The sequence below is a fragment of the Typopeltis vanoorti genome, chromosome 7 (assembly GCF_054136105.1).
Source record: "Typopeltis vanoorti isolate ZY-2024b chromosome 7, IOZ_Tvanoo_1.0, whole genome shotgun sequence".
Classification (NCBI taxonomy): Eukaryota; Metazoa; Arthropoda; class Arachnida; order Uropygi; family Thelyphonidae; genus Typopeltis; species Typopeltis vanoorti.
In genome coordinates, this window is record NC_143555.1 from 45,761,094 (window position 1) to 45,776,394 (window position 15,301).

General features: G+C 34.1%; 1 protein-coding gene across 1 annotated transcript in view; it reads left to right on the forward strand.

The window, feature by feature from the left end:
• PNPase (polyribonucleotide nucleotidyltransferase 1) overlaps positions 1–15,301 on the forward strand; it is a 440,058-nt gene that overhangs the window by 154,337 nt on the left and 270,420 nt on the right. The window contains exon 8 of the mRNA XM_090395838.1: positions 10,646–10,697. Coding sequence (XP_090251964.1) covers positions 10,646–10,697 — 52 coding nt within the window. The remainder of the gene's footprint in view (positions 1–10,645; positions 10,698–15,301) is intronic.

A 15,301-nucleotide genomic window follows, 5' to 3' on the forward strand; every position in this document is an offset into this window, starting at 1 on the left:
TGACTATGTTATTGTTGATAGTGATGTGTTCTCCCTGGTACAGGACACCAGAGTGTACAGAGGATTTGAAATTGGAACTGATCACTATTTAGTCTTGAGCAGGATAAAATTGAATTTCATATTGAAAAGAATAACATGTAAGAAAGTTTTAAAGTGAATAAAAGTCGAGCAGCTCTCAGGTGTGAACTGTAGACTAAAATACACAAAGATTATTGAAGAAAAAATGAAAGAGTTTAAGAACAGGAACCAAACCTTGGAGATTCAGTGGCAAGCCTTGAAGAAAATTTACTCCACCTTTGCAACGAGTTGTCCTGGTGTTGTACCACCTCACCCTAGTCCTGAAGATACTTTCAGGCGCAAACTTTGTTTGCTCACACTTGGATAAAGGATTAAACCAATTTTATTATACTCTAACCAAGTGAAAAATAAACTTTTAATTACTCCATACTTGCAAGGATATCTTTTTCTCCCGTTTTCATGACACCTTTATCATCTCTATTTCCTTTTACAGCATCATTCCTCATTTCTAAGCTTCTTCAACAACCTCCAGAATATTTTGCCACCTTCTTGATATTTATTTTCTATGTTCTTGCCAATGTCCTCCCATGACTTTTGTTTAGCTTTTACAAAGTGTTTAGCTTTCTTACATTTGTCTCTGTATTCTCTAAGAGCACAAGCTGACTTATTTGCCAGGAACTTTTGATATGCTTTCTTCTTTTTCTTCACTGCCTCTTTAACTTCCTGTGTCCACCAGGGAGTACTAATTTTTTTATCCTTGCACACAACCTCACCACATGCCTCTCTGGCAGAATCAATCAATGTTTTCTTCAGAAATTGCCACTGAATCTCCAAAGTTTGATTCCTGTTCTCAAACTCTTTCATTTTCTTTTCAATAATCTTTCTGTATTTTAGTCTACAGTTCACATCTGAGAGCTGCTCAACTTTTATTCGCTTTAAAACTTTTTTACATGTTATTCTTTTCAATATGAAATTCAATTTTATCCTGCTCAAGACTAAATAGTGATCACTTCCAATTTCAAATCCTCTGTACACTCTGGTGTCCTGCACCAGGGAGAAAACATCACTATCAACAATAACATAGTCATTGAGACTTTTCTTATTTCTTGCCTCTTCTCTCCATGTGAATTTGTGCACATTTTTATGTTGGAACATGGTGTTAGTAATAACCAGTCCATGTCCTGAGCAGAAATCCAACAGATATTTGCCATTATTATTAGCTTTGCTCTTTTCTCCAAATTTTCCCAAAATATTTTTGTATGTCTCACAATCATTTCCTACTCTGCTATTTAGATCCCCAACAAGGACCAACTTTTCCTTTTCATTGTGTCAGTTGCTTTTTCTAAAACGTCAAAAAATTCCTTCACTTCTACCTTAGTAGAACCTTCTGTGGGACCATAGGCACAAATAAGTCTCATTGTCCAGTTCACCATTCTCATATTTGCCCACATTACTCTACTTGAGACTGACTGCCATTCAAGAAGATTAGCCTCGTATTTTGTGTTGAATACTATGGCTACTCCTTCTTTTCCTTGATTGTCATTGCCTGAATATAACATTTTGTATTTATTGCTCAGAAAGATCTCACCAGTTTTTGTCTTTTTTGTTTCAGTCACCCCTATTATGTCGATCTGGTACTTATCTAATTCCTCAGCTAGCTCCATTTCTTTGCCATTCAGGCTTCTTACATTGATAGTACCGATCTTTAACTCTGGTGATGTTGAGTTGGGGTTTGTTTTGAAATTGTTCCAGTAGCTGACTTTTCGCTGTTTGCCCTGGTTCCCTGGCGAAAACAATGGGGGCCTTGTTTAACTGGGCGACACTCCAGCCGGCATGAAATTTTGTCATGTTGTACCATCATTTTTTATTTTGGTTTAACCAATAATAATACAATTTGGTCGGCTAAATCCCAAATTGCCAGCCAATCCTCGTTCGTTCAGTATCAAAGTAGATACCCAACAGGGTGCACCACGAGATGGTGAGGATTGGACATTAGGTCAGAAGCCCTGGTCGGTTCTCCGCATTCCTTTAAAGGCTGTGTGAAGGTCTCCTATGAGTTATACAGCTTTGACCCTTAACCACCCCCTGTATGTATTATTCATTCTTAATAATAGAACCATCCTCATCAATGTAAATTAGAGATTTAAAAATACAAAAAATGTACAATGTTATGTCTACTTATCTAGAAATAATCATAATATTTTGAATATATATATATATATATTTTTTTTTTTTAATTTTTATTTAATTTTTTTTTTAAGATGTAGAAAAGAGAAGAGATAATTTCCAATATTATTTGCCAACTTGGCATCAAATAATATTTATTTATCAAATTATTATATTTATTTATTTATATATTTGAAATACTTTTCTAATGGCATTTAAGGACCTTTTTGCTTAACTTCAGGGGAGGAAAAAAATTCTGAGAATATTCCCAATCCTAAATTTCAATAATAAAAATTATGTTCCATTTCAATTTGCATTTCCAAATAATTTTCAGTTATATAGAAATTCTGTTAACTTCCAGTTCTGAATTAACAAGTATTATAGTCACTGTAAATATGAAAATGACATTAATGGTTTAGTATATGATTTGAAGTATCCTTAATTTAAAGAGGCAAATTTTATTTCTTTGATTACATTTACACATTTTAGCAAAATATATATCCAAGCAAATTATAAACAAAAAATTCCAATTATAAAAAACAAAACAAAACTACAGAACCACCAGCAAGTATACAGTACAGTAACTGTTGATTGATATACAGTGTCAATATAAGGAAAATAGTAAAACTTTGTCAGTTTTGAGTTAAAAAGGTTGTGGAATTCATTATTCGTAAAGAATGTATAGGCACTTAACTGCCATTCAGTAAACTTTTCATACAAAATATAAGTTAACTGCCAAATGCAACATTGCATCTCTGAGGTCATAATTGGCACTTGTATGAAAGCATACATTTCTTGCTTTCAGTAACACTTTTCTGTGAGATGCAGCTACAAAAGTTAATAGTTATCCAGTAAATAGTTCACCCTTCCCCTCCTTTTTCCTCATTATTAACAATAGAGAATACATCAGCGATTATTACTCTTTTTGACCACAAGCAAGTCCAGGTGCGGATTTCAGCTTATTAAAAATTGTAACTGTGTTTAAACTGCTGTATACTAATACTGAACCGATTTATATATTTATTACGAAATACTTTTGTAGAATAAAATCTCATTTTTGAGGTTTTTTAATGAAAAAATTCTCATTAATTATTTTCTATTAAAACCAGTTTGATTTAAAAGATAACTAAAAGATAATATTATATTTTCATGAATGCAAAAACCAGTGTAGAAATGATTCAAATCTATATGTGCAATAAGTATGTTTTTAAGTAGCAGCTACTGTACTATTATTGATACGTGTTAATAGATGTTAATTGCTGTGACCATGCAAGCAAACTGTGGGATAATTAACACCACACTCACACACACATGAAATAAAACTCCTCCCGTTTATCAGTTGATAAAAGCGAAGTGCCGTGTGCATTGTTTAATTAACTAAAGCATTTGCAGGTGGGAACACACAAAATGAATTGGAAGTTTGGCATTTACAAAACTATTTGTATGAAGAAGATCATATGAGATATAGAAGTGTTTTATCAAAATATTAACTGCTAATTAAAATGGAAAACATTCTCTCTCTCTCTCTCTCTCTCTGTCTGACTGTTCTGTGGAAGTATAGTGAAAGTGATATTTAAAAAAAAAAAAAAAAAGCAATTGTTAATATAATGCAACTTAGTTTGGGGGGGGGAGAGCCTGAAGATCTGACAGATAATACTACAACTAAACAAATGAATTAATATGTATTTTATTCTTTCTTCCTATGCATTCAAGAATATATTCATTCCATCTAAATGAATTTTGTAACCATTTCTAGTAAATAAAAAATTTTTAAAAATGAAATACTGCTGTGAGAGGGAAAGTGATATATTCAGAAAGTAGATAGGGAGAGGATGTAGATAGAAATGTCCCAAAAATTTGTGAAATTATATTTCTTTGATATAAAAAAAGATTTCAAAAATTATATTGATATTAATAATGTCTTTAATGTTTATTCTTCTTCTTCAGCCTTTTGTTATCTCCCCCATGGTTTTTCCAGACCACTTGGGTTTCTGCTTCTCCCATCCACCTCACTCCTGCAACTTGTTCCAGTTCATCCCTCCACCTTCTTCTCGGTCTTCCTCTTCATCTTGCTTTATCCATTGGTCTCCACTCTTGTTTTTCTAGTCCATCTTCCATCATTGCATCTGGAAATATGGCCGACTCATCTCCACTTAGCCTGTTTAATGTATTTTACAATATCTGACACCTGTTTTGAGATTTATTCAGGTATTTATCTTCCTATTTCTTAATGTTATTTTTAGCATACTGCTCCATGCGATGCTTTGTCAGCATGTCCATGTTTCTAGTTGTGCATGTAATGTTTATTACATACATACATATTCCTTTTGTATACTTTTTATAAGTACACATTTAAATTGTCAGTTTTTCTAATATCATGGGAGCTTTAAATTCATTTCAAAACTTGTAAATAAATAAAATAGAAGCAGTAGGCAATACACACAGACATAATGCTTAACTGAAAAACTTGAACAAAAAAGGATAATAAGAAGCATGGAACACATTTTCAGCAGAAATAAATAAGTCATGTCACTGTTTGTTTTTTGAAGGAATTTTTGGATAGCATGATTTATACACAAAGTAACATCTTTGAAAATGAAACATCAATAAATTTTGTTTTCGGAATGGAATTTACCATACTAATCAGAATTTTATTATATTTGATGTTAAATAACATCAAACCCCAAACAAAATAAAAGAAAAATCATATCACTCTTCATACTTCATACAAATTAAACTATACTTGCAGTATAGTTTAATTTGGAACATTTCTAATATAGAAATGTTATGGTAATTGCACTACCCCTTTTTAGTATTTCAAGAATTTCAGATGGAAATTAAAAAAGTAATCATGTTAAAAAAAAAATTGAAAAGCTGCAATTATCAATATGTCTTTAAACAGCCTTCTTCTTTGAGTGCCATCTCCTATCGGAGGTCGGCGACCACCTTGGCAAATTTTGAGCGATTCTCAGCTATTCTGAGCAGTCTCTCAGAGTTCATATCAGTCCACTGTCTGATATCTGCCAGCCAAGATTTTCTTCGTCTTCCTTGTCTTCTTCTTCCATTTATCTTCCCTTTTATAATCAATTGAAGTATCTTATATTTTTCATTACGAAGTAGGTGACCAAGATATGCAGTTTTCCTTCTTTTTATGGTATCTAAAAGTTCACGTGATTTCCCCATTTGTTTCAGTACTTCCTGATTGGATGTTTGTGCTGTCCATGGGATTTTTAACATTCGTCTGTATAACTACATCTCAAAGGCTTCAAGTCTTTTTATTGATGTTGTCTTCAAGGTCCAAGTTTCTGCACCGTACAGCAGTAAAGACCATACATAGCATTTAACCATGCGTAGTCTAAGCTCTAAGCTTAAACTGCGGTTACACACTGTTGATTTCATCAAGAGAAAATTTTTTCTTGCCATTTCAATTCTAACTTTTATTTCCATTTCTGGATTGCAATCTTCATTTAACCAGCATCCGAGATATTTAAACTTTGCCACTCTTTCTATTTGTTTCCTATTTAAAGAAAGTGCTAAATTAAAAATTGGTTTCTTACTTATGACCATGAATTTAGTTTTGGTGATATTTATTTTTAATCCCATTTTTTCACTCTCTGCATTTATTAGCTCCAAAAGATTTTGAAGATCCTGAATATTGTCAGCCAGAAGAGCTGTACCATCGGCATATCGGATGTTACTGATGATTTCACCATTTACACTAATCCCTTCCTTTCTTCCTTCCAAGACTTTTTGAAATATGGCTTCTGAGTAGATGTTAAAAAGAAGAAGTGACAGCACACATCCTTGCCTTACTCCTCGTTTGATGTTAATGGAGTCTGTAATAATGTCATCAACTTGAACAGATGCCTTTTGGTTCCAATATAAGTTTTCAATGATCCTGATGTCTTTACCATCTAATCCAATTCTTTTTAATAGTACAGTCATTTTAGCATGTTGGACTTTGTCAAATGCTTTCTTGAAGTCGATGAAGCAAATGAATATTACCTTGTTTTGGTCAATACATTTTTGAAATAAGATCTGAGAACAGAAAAGAGCCTCTCTTGTTCCCAAGCCGTTTCTAAAGCCGAATTGGGTATCACTGATGGTGTCTTCACATTTTCTGTATATTCTTTTTTGAATTATTTTCAGAAACATTTTGAGAACGTGACTCATTAGGCTGATCATTCTATAGTCATTACAAGTTTTCTCATTTACTTGTTTAGGTAGCATGATGAAGGTCGACTGTAACCAGTCTTGAGGGATTATGCCTGTATCGTAGATCTTATTAAATAGCTTTACTAATATGTTAATGTTGTCATCTTCTAATATCTTTACTATTTCTGCCGGTATTCTATCTGGTCCTAGGGCTTTACCATTTTTAGCTGAGTTCAATGCACATTCTACCTCTGATCGTAGAATGCATGGACCTTCCATATGTTCATAAGTATTTTCTGGGTTCTGTCTGTCATCAGTAAAGAGTTCTTCTATATATTTCACCCATTCTTGTATTTTGTCATCCTTTTTGGATATAATTTCTCCCTTTTTGTTTCGAAGGATACAGAATTTATTTTTCTTATATATACCTGAGGTCTCTTTCATCTTTTTGTGTAGATTAAAATTGTCATGTTTTTCCTGTAGAATTTCTATTTCTTTACATTTTTCATTCATCCAGATTTCTTTTGCTTTTTTGATCCTGTGTTTAATAATTTTCTGAACCTCTGTATATTTTGTTGGATTATGATTTTTATATGATCTGTGTTGATCCATGAGAGAAAGAATTTCATCGGTCATCCAAACTTTCTTTTTTACTGCTCTATTAGGACATAAGGTATTGGTACATTTCTCTATGAAGACAGATTTCAATTTGTCCCATAATTCATCAACCCTCATGATGTCATCATTCTTGATAAGTACTAGCTCTTGATTCAGATCTTGACTCAATTTGCTTGTTATCTCTGTGTTTTTTAATTTTCCCAAATCAAACCTTTTTTGTTGATGTTTCTTAAGCATAGCTTTCAGTCTAAGTTGTAACTCTGCCACCAGTAGGTTATGATCAGAAGCAATATCTGCACTAGGATAGGTTTTTGTACTCTTTATAGAACTTCGAAATCGTTGATTAATTAGTAAGTAATCAATTTGGTTTCTGACTATATTCCCATTATTATCCTATGGTGATCGCCAAGTATACAATCTTCGCGGTGGTAGCTTATACCATGTGTTTGTGATTATTAGCTCCTCTTCCTGGCAGAATTGAAAAAGATGGTCACCTCTCTCATTTCTTGTGCCCAGTCCATGTTCACCAACTACATCTCCACTTCTACCTTTCCCAACTTTAGCATTGAAATCACCCATGACAATGTTAATATCATGCTTTTTTGTATTTTTCATTAGTTCTTTTAATTGATCATAAAATTCTTCAATCTCGGTATCACTCTTGTCAGCAGTAGGGGCATAGACTTCTATAAGATTAACATCTAGTGGTTGTCCTTTCAGTTTTAATAACATCATCCTATCTGAGTAAGGGATGAAGCTCAACAGTGACTTATTGATCTCTTTGTTTATTATTATTCCAACTCCGTTTTGATGGTTGTTTTCACAACTTCCAGAGTGATACATTGTCATGTCATTGATTTGAGTTTTGCCTGATCCTGGCCACTTAACTTCACTCATTCCTAAAATGCCAATTTCAAGTCTTTTCATTTCTTGGATAGCATTTCTTAGCTTACCTGCTTCATACAAAGTTCTGACATTTCGGGTTCCTAGTTTTACTGAGCGCACCATATTGAGCCCGGGGATTCTTCGCACCCCTGTCCCATTTAAGGGACGCCGGTAACTCGGGGCCATTTGTGTAGATTTGCTCGCCATGGTGGTTAGTCTGGAGAGAGAATAGAGCAGTAGTTTCTCCATTTGCTTTCTGCTCTGCAGTATTACAGACGTACACAATAAACTGTATTGCCATCTGCAGTTTTCTAATCACAAGCTTTACCGTCATCATGAGACTTCAACCTTGTGTCAGTACTGACAAAGCTGCTTCCCTTTGCCAGAGGATTGAATCCTTTATTTTTCCTTGTAACCCTAGGTAGGGGCCCTAACCAGGTACTGATAGCCGGAGCCAGCTGAGCCCAGGTTGTTTATAGAGGTCTGCTCCTCTGAAGATTCTTCCGCACATTTCACTGTTGGGATACAAATCCTCTTCCACTGATTTGTCCATTGTTCTTCACAGAAAATTGAAAATATCAATATGTCTTTAAACAGCCTACATACACAAAACAGATCACAGTTTGCCACCAAACCTAGTGTTTTGCAACCAGTGCAAAACACTAGGTTTGTGTTTTGCACTGGTTACAAAACACAAACCTAGGCATTTCTAAAATTTGTAATTTGGTTATACGAGATATATGGTTAAACCAAACCACATACGAGATATGTGGTTTGGTTTGAATAATAGGGCATTCACCATATTAACATACAATTTTCTGTTCATTTAACACACACACACACACACACACACACACACACACACACACACACACACACACACACACACAGGATGAACAAAATTAAAGTATCCCTGTTTAAAGCCCCTTATGGAGCACCACCCATTGATCAAAACGAGGTAAAACTTTGCAGGAACTGTGCATCATGCAGAAACAATATCTGAAGGAGGAAAATAGTTTCAAAATTCACCACCAGGAGTGCAGTATGGTGTACTTGAATATAGATGTAATTTTTCTCTGTGTGTGTAAGAAGGAGAAAAGCAACATAAATAGCACATTTTTATTCAATTTTGTTATGCATTAATGGGCTGTGCTGTTCAATGTGCTTCCCTTCCCAGTATGCCACAAACTGCATCCTTTGCAAAGTGTGTGTGTTCAATTGTAGAATGCAGTTGGTCAGGACCAGTGTTGTGCACGTGCTGGGTTATGCTGTCTTTCAGTACTGACAAGTTATCAGGATAATCTCGATAAACCCTGTGTTTGAGAAATTCCCATGAAATGATTGAAGAACCTCCTGTATGGATTGACTGATATGTGGAGGGAGCCCCATCCTGCATGAAAATGACTGAATCCATGCAGAGGCACTGCTGTAGCTGTAGCACAACAAAATTGTTTATCATATCACGATACCTCTCGGCAGTAACTAAGCAGGTCACAGAACCCAACTGGTGAATGTCCTCAATGAAGAATAGTCCAATGATAAACGAAACTGTAAACCTGCACCAGACAGTAACTTTGGGTGAATGCAAAGGAGTTTACTTACCCCATACCTGGCAGTTGTGGATATTGACAGCTCTGTTCAAGTGAAATTGAGCCTCACTGCTCAACAAAATCATCCATTAACATGCAGCATCCAACTTCACTAGAGCAAGGAATGTTAAAGCAAATGTCAATTGACTGATGAACAAAGTCCTGCTGGTGCAACTCCTTTGTCATGGGTAGAAATGCAGAATCTTCTATAGAATTATTCCAGACAGTTGTGTAAGGCACATCCATGTCCCTTGATACAGCACATGCACTGCTGGAACCAATGTTGTTGTTCATGGCCTACTTCACAACAGTAACAACTTTATTCAATTGTTGTGACCTGATTGGTTTTTTCGACATCTGCCAATGATTCTGTTTCTTCAAAATGGCTAATCATGCATTGCAGAGCACGTGGAAATAGTGGACCTCTTCAACATTTGTCAGGCGATGAAATTTGCATAGTATAGCAAGAGCATTGCAATTGTTTAGGTATGACGGATTCATGAGCAAAGCATGTTGGGAGCAAGGTTAGTGCCATCACTCTGGACAGTATTAACAACCAGAATGAAGAGTAAAACCCTGTGTCCATCTTTTTAAACCCTTGTGGCACATGCCAAGTTTACACAATATGAAAATTCTATGCATTTGGTGTTTACAATGCCTCTGGTGGTGAATTTTGGAACTTTTTTTTCCATCAGGTATCGCTTTTGCATGACACACAGTGTATTCCTGCAAAGTTTTGCAACATTTGGATCACTGGATGGTACTTCATGAGACCTTAATACAGGGACACTTAAATTTTGATCACTCTGTATTTATATATATATATTGTATTGAACCTTTCACCTCGTTAGTTTTGGCTTTGTTTGAATTGCTCCTTAGTTTCCTAATAGGTTATACTGCTGACCATAGGTAGAAAGAATGCAATTTGTCACATTACCTTTCATTCCATTCTTGCTCCAGATAAGTTAAATTGTTATATGTTTAGCCTGAAGACAGGATGGGATACTCATATTTTCCTATATAATTTTACATGGACATTGCATTCACTGTTTATCAGCTAGTTTTGAAAATTTCTTATAGCTTCATTTTCCAAATTTTAAGCTTTTGTTTTAGTTTTCAGAAATATTGTGTTTATAGATTTTTTAATGAGATATGGTATTGTTACATATGAAAAATTTTGTCTTTCTGACCTGCAAATCTTTTCAATATTTCAGGCTTTGTGAAATAAAAATAAAGGAAATTTTGACAAACTTTGACCATGACAAGGTAAGTGTAAATTCAGTACCCTATTGAAACAATTTAGATGTTTCACTTTTTTTTTAAGTCCTCATTCCACTTCCACATGTAAGTTGCCCTGTGCAGATTTTGGTGCCTGTTTGGATTTTTCGGGGTTGGATGTGGTAGGTTTTTCCCCTCTGTTTTTTTGTCAGGCTGGGTCTGAGTTGGTTTTTCTAGTTTCTTGGATATCAGGTATTCTTTGCATCCTTTGTGGTTGTCATATTTTTCTGGCTCCGTTCTCAATTTCTCACTTATAGTCCTTGCATGATTTTCCCTGTTTGACACAAAGAAACTTGGCCTAACAACAGCATTGTGAATGACCATATGTTTGGCAGCAGCCATTGGATACCCTTTGACATAGAGATTCTGGCTTGAGTTCAAGGATCTCATAATGGTCTTTACTGATTTCAGTCACCACAAGCGGCATTGGCCATTTGTCTGCTCTAAGCATGTGGCATATTTGTCGCTCTAGAGATCGACCATAACTTCTTCAGTTGTTACTGATTCACTGATACCACGCAGCACCACCTTCAGATTTTATTCACTTTTCAAGGTGAAGGTATTATTATTATTATTGTTCCGGGAAACTCCAAGGAGTCGACAGACTCATCGAGGGAGGCCCTAACTTCGTGTCTGGAACAACTATTCAACATTCACACGGTATCTATCATATCTTGCCTTGAACTCATTCACGGTCGTAGCACCCACAACAGACTCTGGAAGCTTATTCCACTCATTCACCACTCTCCAAGTTAAAAACCTAGCTCTAACACCCTTGTCAACCACGCTCTTGCCCAGCTTCCATGTATGGCCCCTAGTCCTCCCACCACTAGTCATATTTTCAAAAATATCTTCTGGATCAATCTTATAAAAACCCTTCAGTAATTTGAATGTCTCAATTCTGCAACCCACAAATCTTCAACCTATTCTCGGGTTGAGTTCGAGGTTATTTCATAGTGTGTAGTGTTCGTGCAAGCTCCTGATAAGATAAGTATTATTTTCAGTTATCATTGATAAAATTACTTAATATTGCGTAGTTTTGTTTGCCTTGCGTATTTTAGTGCGTCTGTTTGTGTGTTTTTGGTGTGTTATAACTTATTATTTGATAAAACACGTTGCAATAATTATGGCACCTGTACGAAGGAAAATGGCGACCAGTAATGATGGTTCGCCATCTTTATCAAAACGGTAGTATAAAAGAAATGAGTCAGTGTACTAGCTGTGAAATGTACGCTTTGCGGAGTGCGGTCGGAGTGTGGATAGATGATAATAAAGGATTGAATGTGTGTAGAAAATGTAGGGAGAATGAGGAATTGAAGTGTATTTCGGATCGTGAGTATGGTATAGGACTATTTTTCATTCATGAATTCGGTGATTGTGTGGTAGTCTATGACTGTCTGCGGTTGAATGCAGATGCCTTCTTTAGTGTTTTTAGCTCTGCTTAACTATTTTACGTAATTTTAGAGCTGACCTAGTGTAGTCCACTGTACCTTATCTCGCTGGATGACTGCTGGTATTCTTTACCTTTTGGTGGTCTCTGCATCCATGGGCATTTTTGTGTTTTCATTATTCATTTCCTTCTGCACTTTTTTTTTTTTTTGTAGCTGACTTTTTCCATCTAATTTTGCATGAAGGGGGGGGTATTCAAAGCATGATCTGCTAGTCCTGACTATGAGGCCAAATGTATTTCTCATGTTCTTCAAGAGAGATGTCAACAGGTCCTCCTCCCTTTCTATAGTAAGATTGATCACAAGTATAAGTCACTTTATATACTCCCAGATGTGGTCAGTAACAGAATTTATCCTTTAGTCAATGGATAAGAGTTGCTGTTGTTGGAAGGGATCATTAAGTGTTTAATCTATGTTTGGAGATTATAGCCATTAGCTAAAGTGTGGTGAAGATGGGTGAGTTCATTGGTAAGAGATCATTGGAACAGATGGCTCTGTGTATTAGTCGTCGTCATCATCAAGCGTATCAAGGATTTAGGCCTAGCATGGCCTGTTCCAGCCTTAGAAGTCATCGTTTAAGAGGACATCCTGGTTTTCTTTTTCCTAATAGCTTGTACTTTAAGGCTTGTTTTGGTAATCTTTCTGTTTTTATTCTTTGAACGTGTTCTCCATTTATGTTTATATTTTTTAAGCTTTTCTATTACTGGTGCTTGGTTTAATTCTTTCATAATTTCTTCATTTCTTTTGTGATCAAATAGGGTATACTTTGCAGTTTTTCTCATAAACTTCATTTCTGCTGTTGTTAATCTTTGTTTGTCTTTTTGTTTTATTGTCCAGATTTCACTTCCATACATTAAGACTGGTAGGGCTAATGTATTGTATACTTTTAGTCTGGTTTGTTTTTGAACTAGGTTTGGCTTAAATATAGAGTTAATTACACCTGTTATTTTTAAATATTTTGCAATTTTTACGTTTATATCTTTTTCATTTTCATATGTGATCATGCATCCTAGGTAGTTAAATTAATTCACCTGTTCTAAGATCTTGTCCTTTAAAGGCCATAGTTTTTGATTTTTCTGTTGATATTGTCATACCATAATCTTTGTCTATCTTATTTAGATCTAAAATAGCTTTCTGTAAGTTATCTTCAGAATTTGTAATTATTATTTAGTCTTCGGCAAAGAGGAGAGTGTTTAAGTTTACTGTAGGCGAAAGTTTAATTCCTTGATGTAAATTTTTATTCCATTTTATTATTATTTCATTTAAGTAAATATTAAAAAGAGTTGCTGAGAGGGGACATCCCTGTCGGACCCCTTGGTTTATCTCTCTCGTATATGATAGCTTGTGATTTAATCTTATTTGTATTTGATTATTTTCATATATACTTGTGATAGCTTTTAGGATATTATTTGGTATTTGTCTTTCTTTTAATATGTTAAATAATATGTTTCTTTTAACTTTGTCAAATGCTTTTTCAAAGTCAATAAATGCAATATGTGTTTCTAAATTGTATTCTCTTCTTTTCTCTATTATTAATTTTAAGCACAAGGCTTGGTCTGTATCTGATCGTCCTTTTCTAAATCCATTCTGTACTTCTAAAATAAAGTTTTTGGATTATTTCATTAGTTTGCTGTTTAAGATTCTGCTATATATTTTGTAACAGGAATTTAGTACACCGATACCTCTATAGTTTTTAGGGTCATCTCTATTACCTTTTTTAAAGATAGGAATCACAATTGCTTTTTTCCATTCTATTGGGGGCGGGGATACCAGTTGAATAAATTTTATTTAAAAATAACAAGAGTCTTTCTTTGAATCTTGTTCTTGTGTATTTATATAGTTCTGAACCTAGCTTATCTTCTCCAGGTGATTTTCCGTTTCTTGTTTCTTTCAGGCTGATTTCTAATTCTTCAGTTATTTCCTTTTCATTTTTGTTAATTGTTTGCCATTTGTCTTTTTTAAAATATTAGTCTGTCCATAATTCTGTGTAGTAATTTAGAAATTCTTCTAATTTCAATTCGGTGTTTAATTTTATGTTTTCTTTTATCTGCATTTAAGTGTTTCAAAATCTTATATACATTGGGTCTTATTTTATATAAATCATGTTCTGAATTAGAAACAGATTTGTTCCATGATTCTCTATGTCTTTTTCTGACTTCTCTTTTAGCTATGGCTCGTATTCTTTTATATTCTATTTCATCTTCTAATCTTTTACTGCTTAACCATTTGTGATAGGCTTCTTTTTTCTTTTTGATTATTTCTTTGATTGTATCATCCCAGATCTTCAGTTTTTTCCCTTTTATTGAATTTTTTGTTCTTTCCTAAGCTTTCATTTGCTGCTGCATTTAGTATCATTTTTATATTAAGCCATTCTATTTCTATTTCTTCATTTTGTTTTATTTTATCTAGATATTGGTTAATTCTTTGTTCGTATAGTCATTGTACATTTGTGTCATTCAATAGTCTAGTTTTATAAACAAATGTTTCAATTTTTCTTTCTGTTCTTGTTACTTGTAGCCATTTAGGTGATAATCTTAATTTTATTTTAACAAGGAAGTGGTCACTGCTTATTTCATATCCTCTGTGAACTCTAACATCTAGTGAAAATTTTGATGTCTTTTCATTTAATATAAAGTAATCTAATATTGATTTCCATCCTTTTGCTGCTCAAGTATATTTATGTATATCTTTATGTTTATAGAAGGAATTCATTATATTTAGTTTATTATAAACTAAAAAGTCAATCAATTTTTTACCATTCCTGTTTAGAGTATGTTCTCCATGTATTCCTATATTATTATTAATTTTCGTGTTTCCAATTCTTGCATTTAAGTCTCCTGCTAAAATTACGTAATGATTTCTATTTATTTTATTATATATGTTTTGTAGCTGATTATAAAAATCAGTATTATCCTGTTCTCTTCCTTCTTCTGGGGCATATAAACCAATTATTGTTAAATAGCCTCTATCTATTTTTATTCTAGCTTTTATTATTCTTTTATTCCATAATTTTTATGTTTTAACTTTGTTGAAAGGGAGTTATGAATCCAAATCATGACTCCTGCTTGTGCTCTTTGGTCTCTGTCGACTCCACTGTATATCACATTAAAGTTTTCGGTTCTCATAGTTCCTTTTAATTTCTTT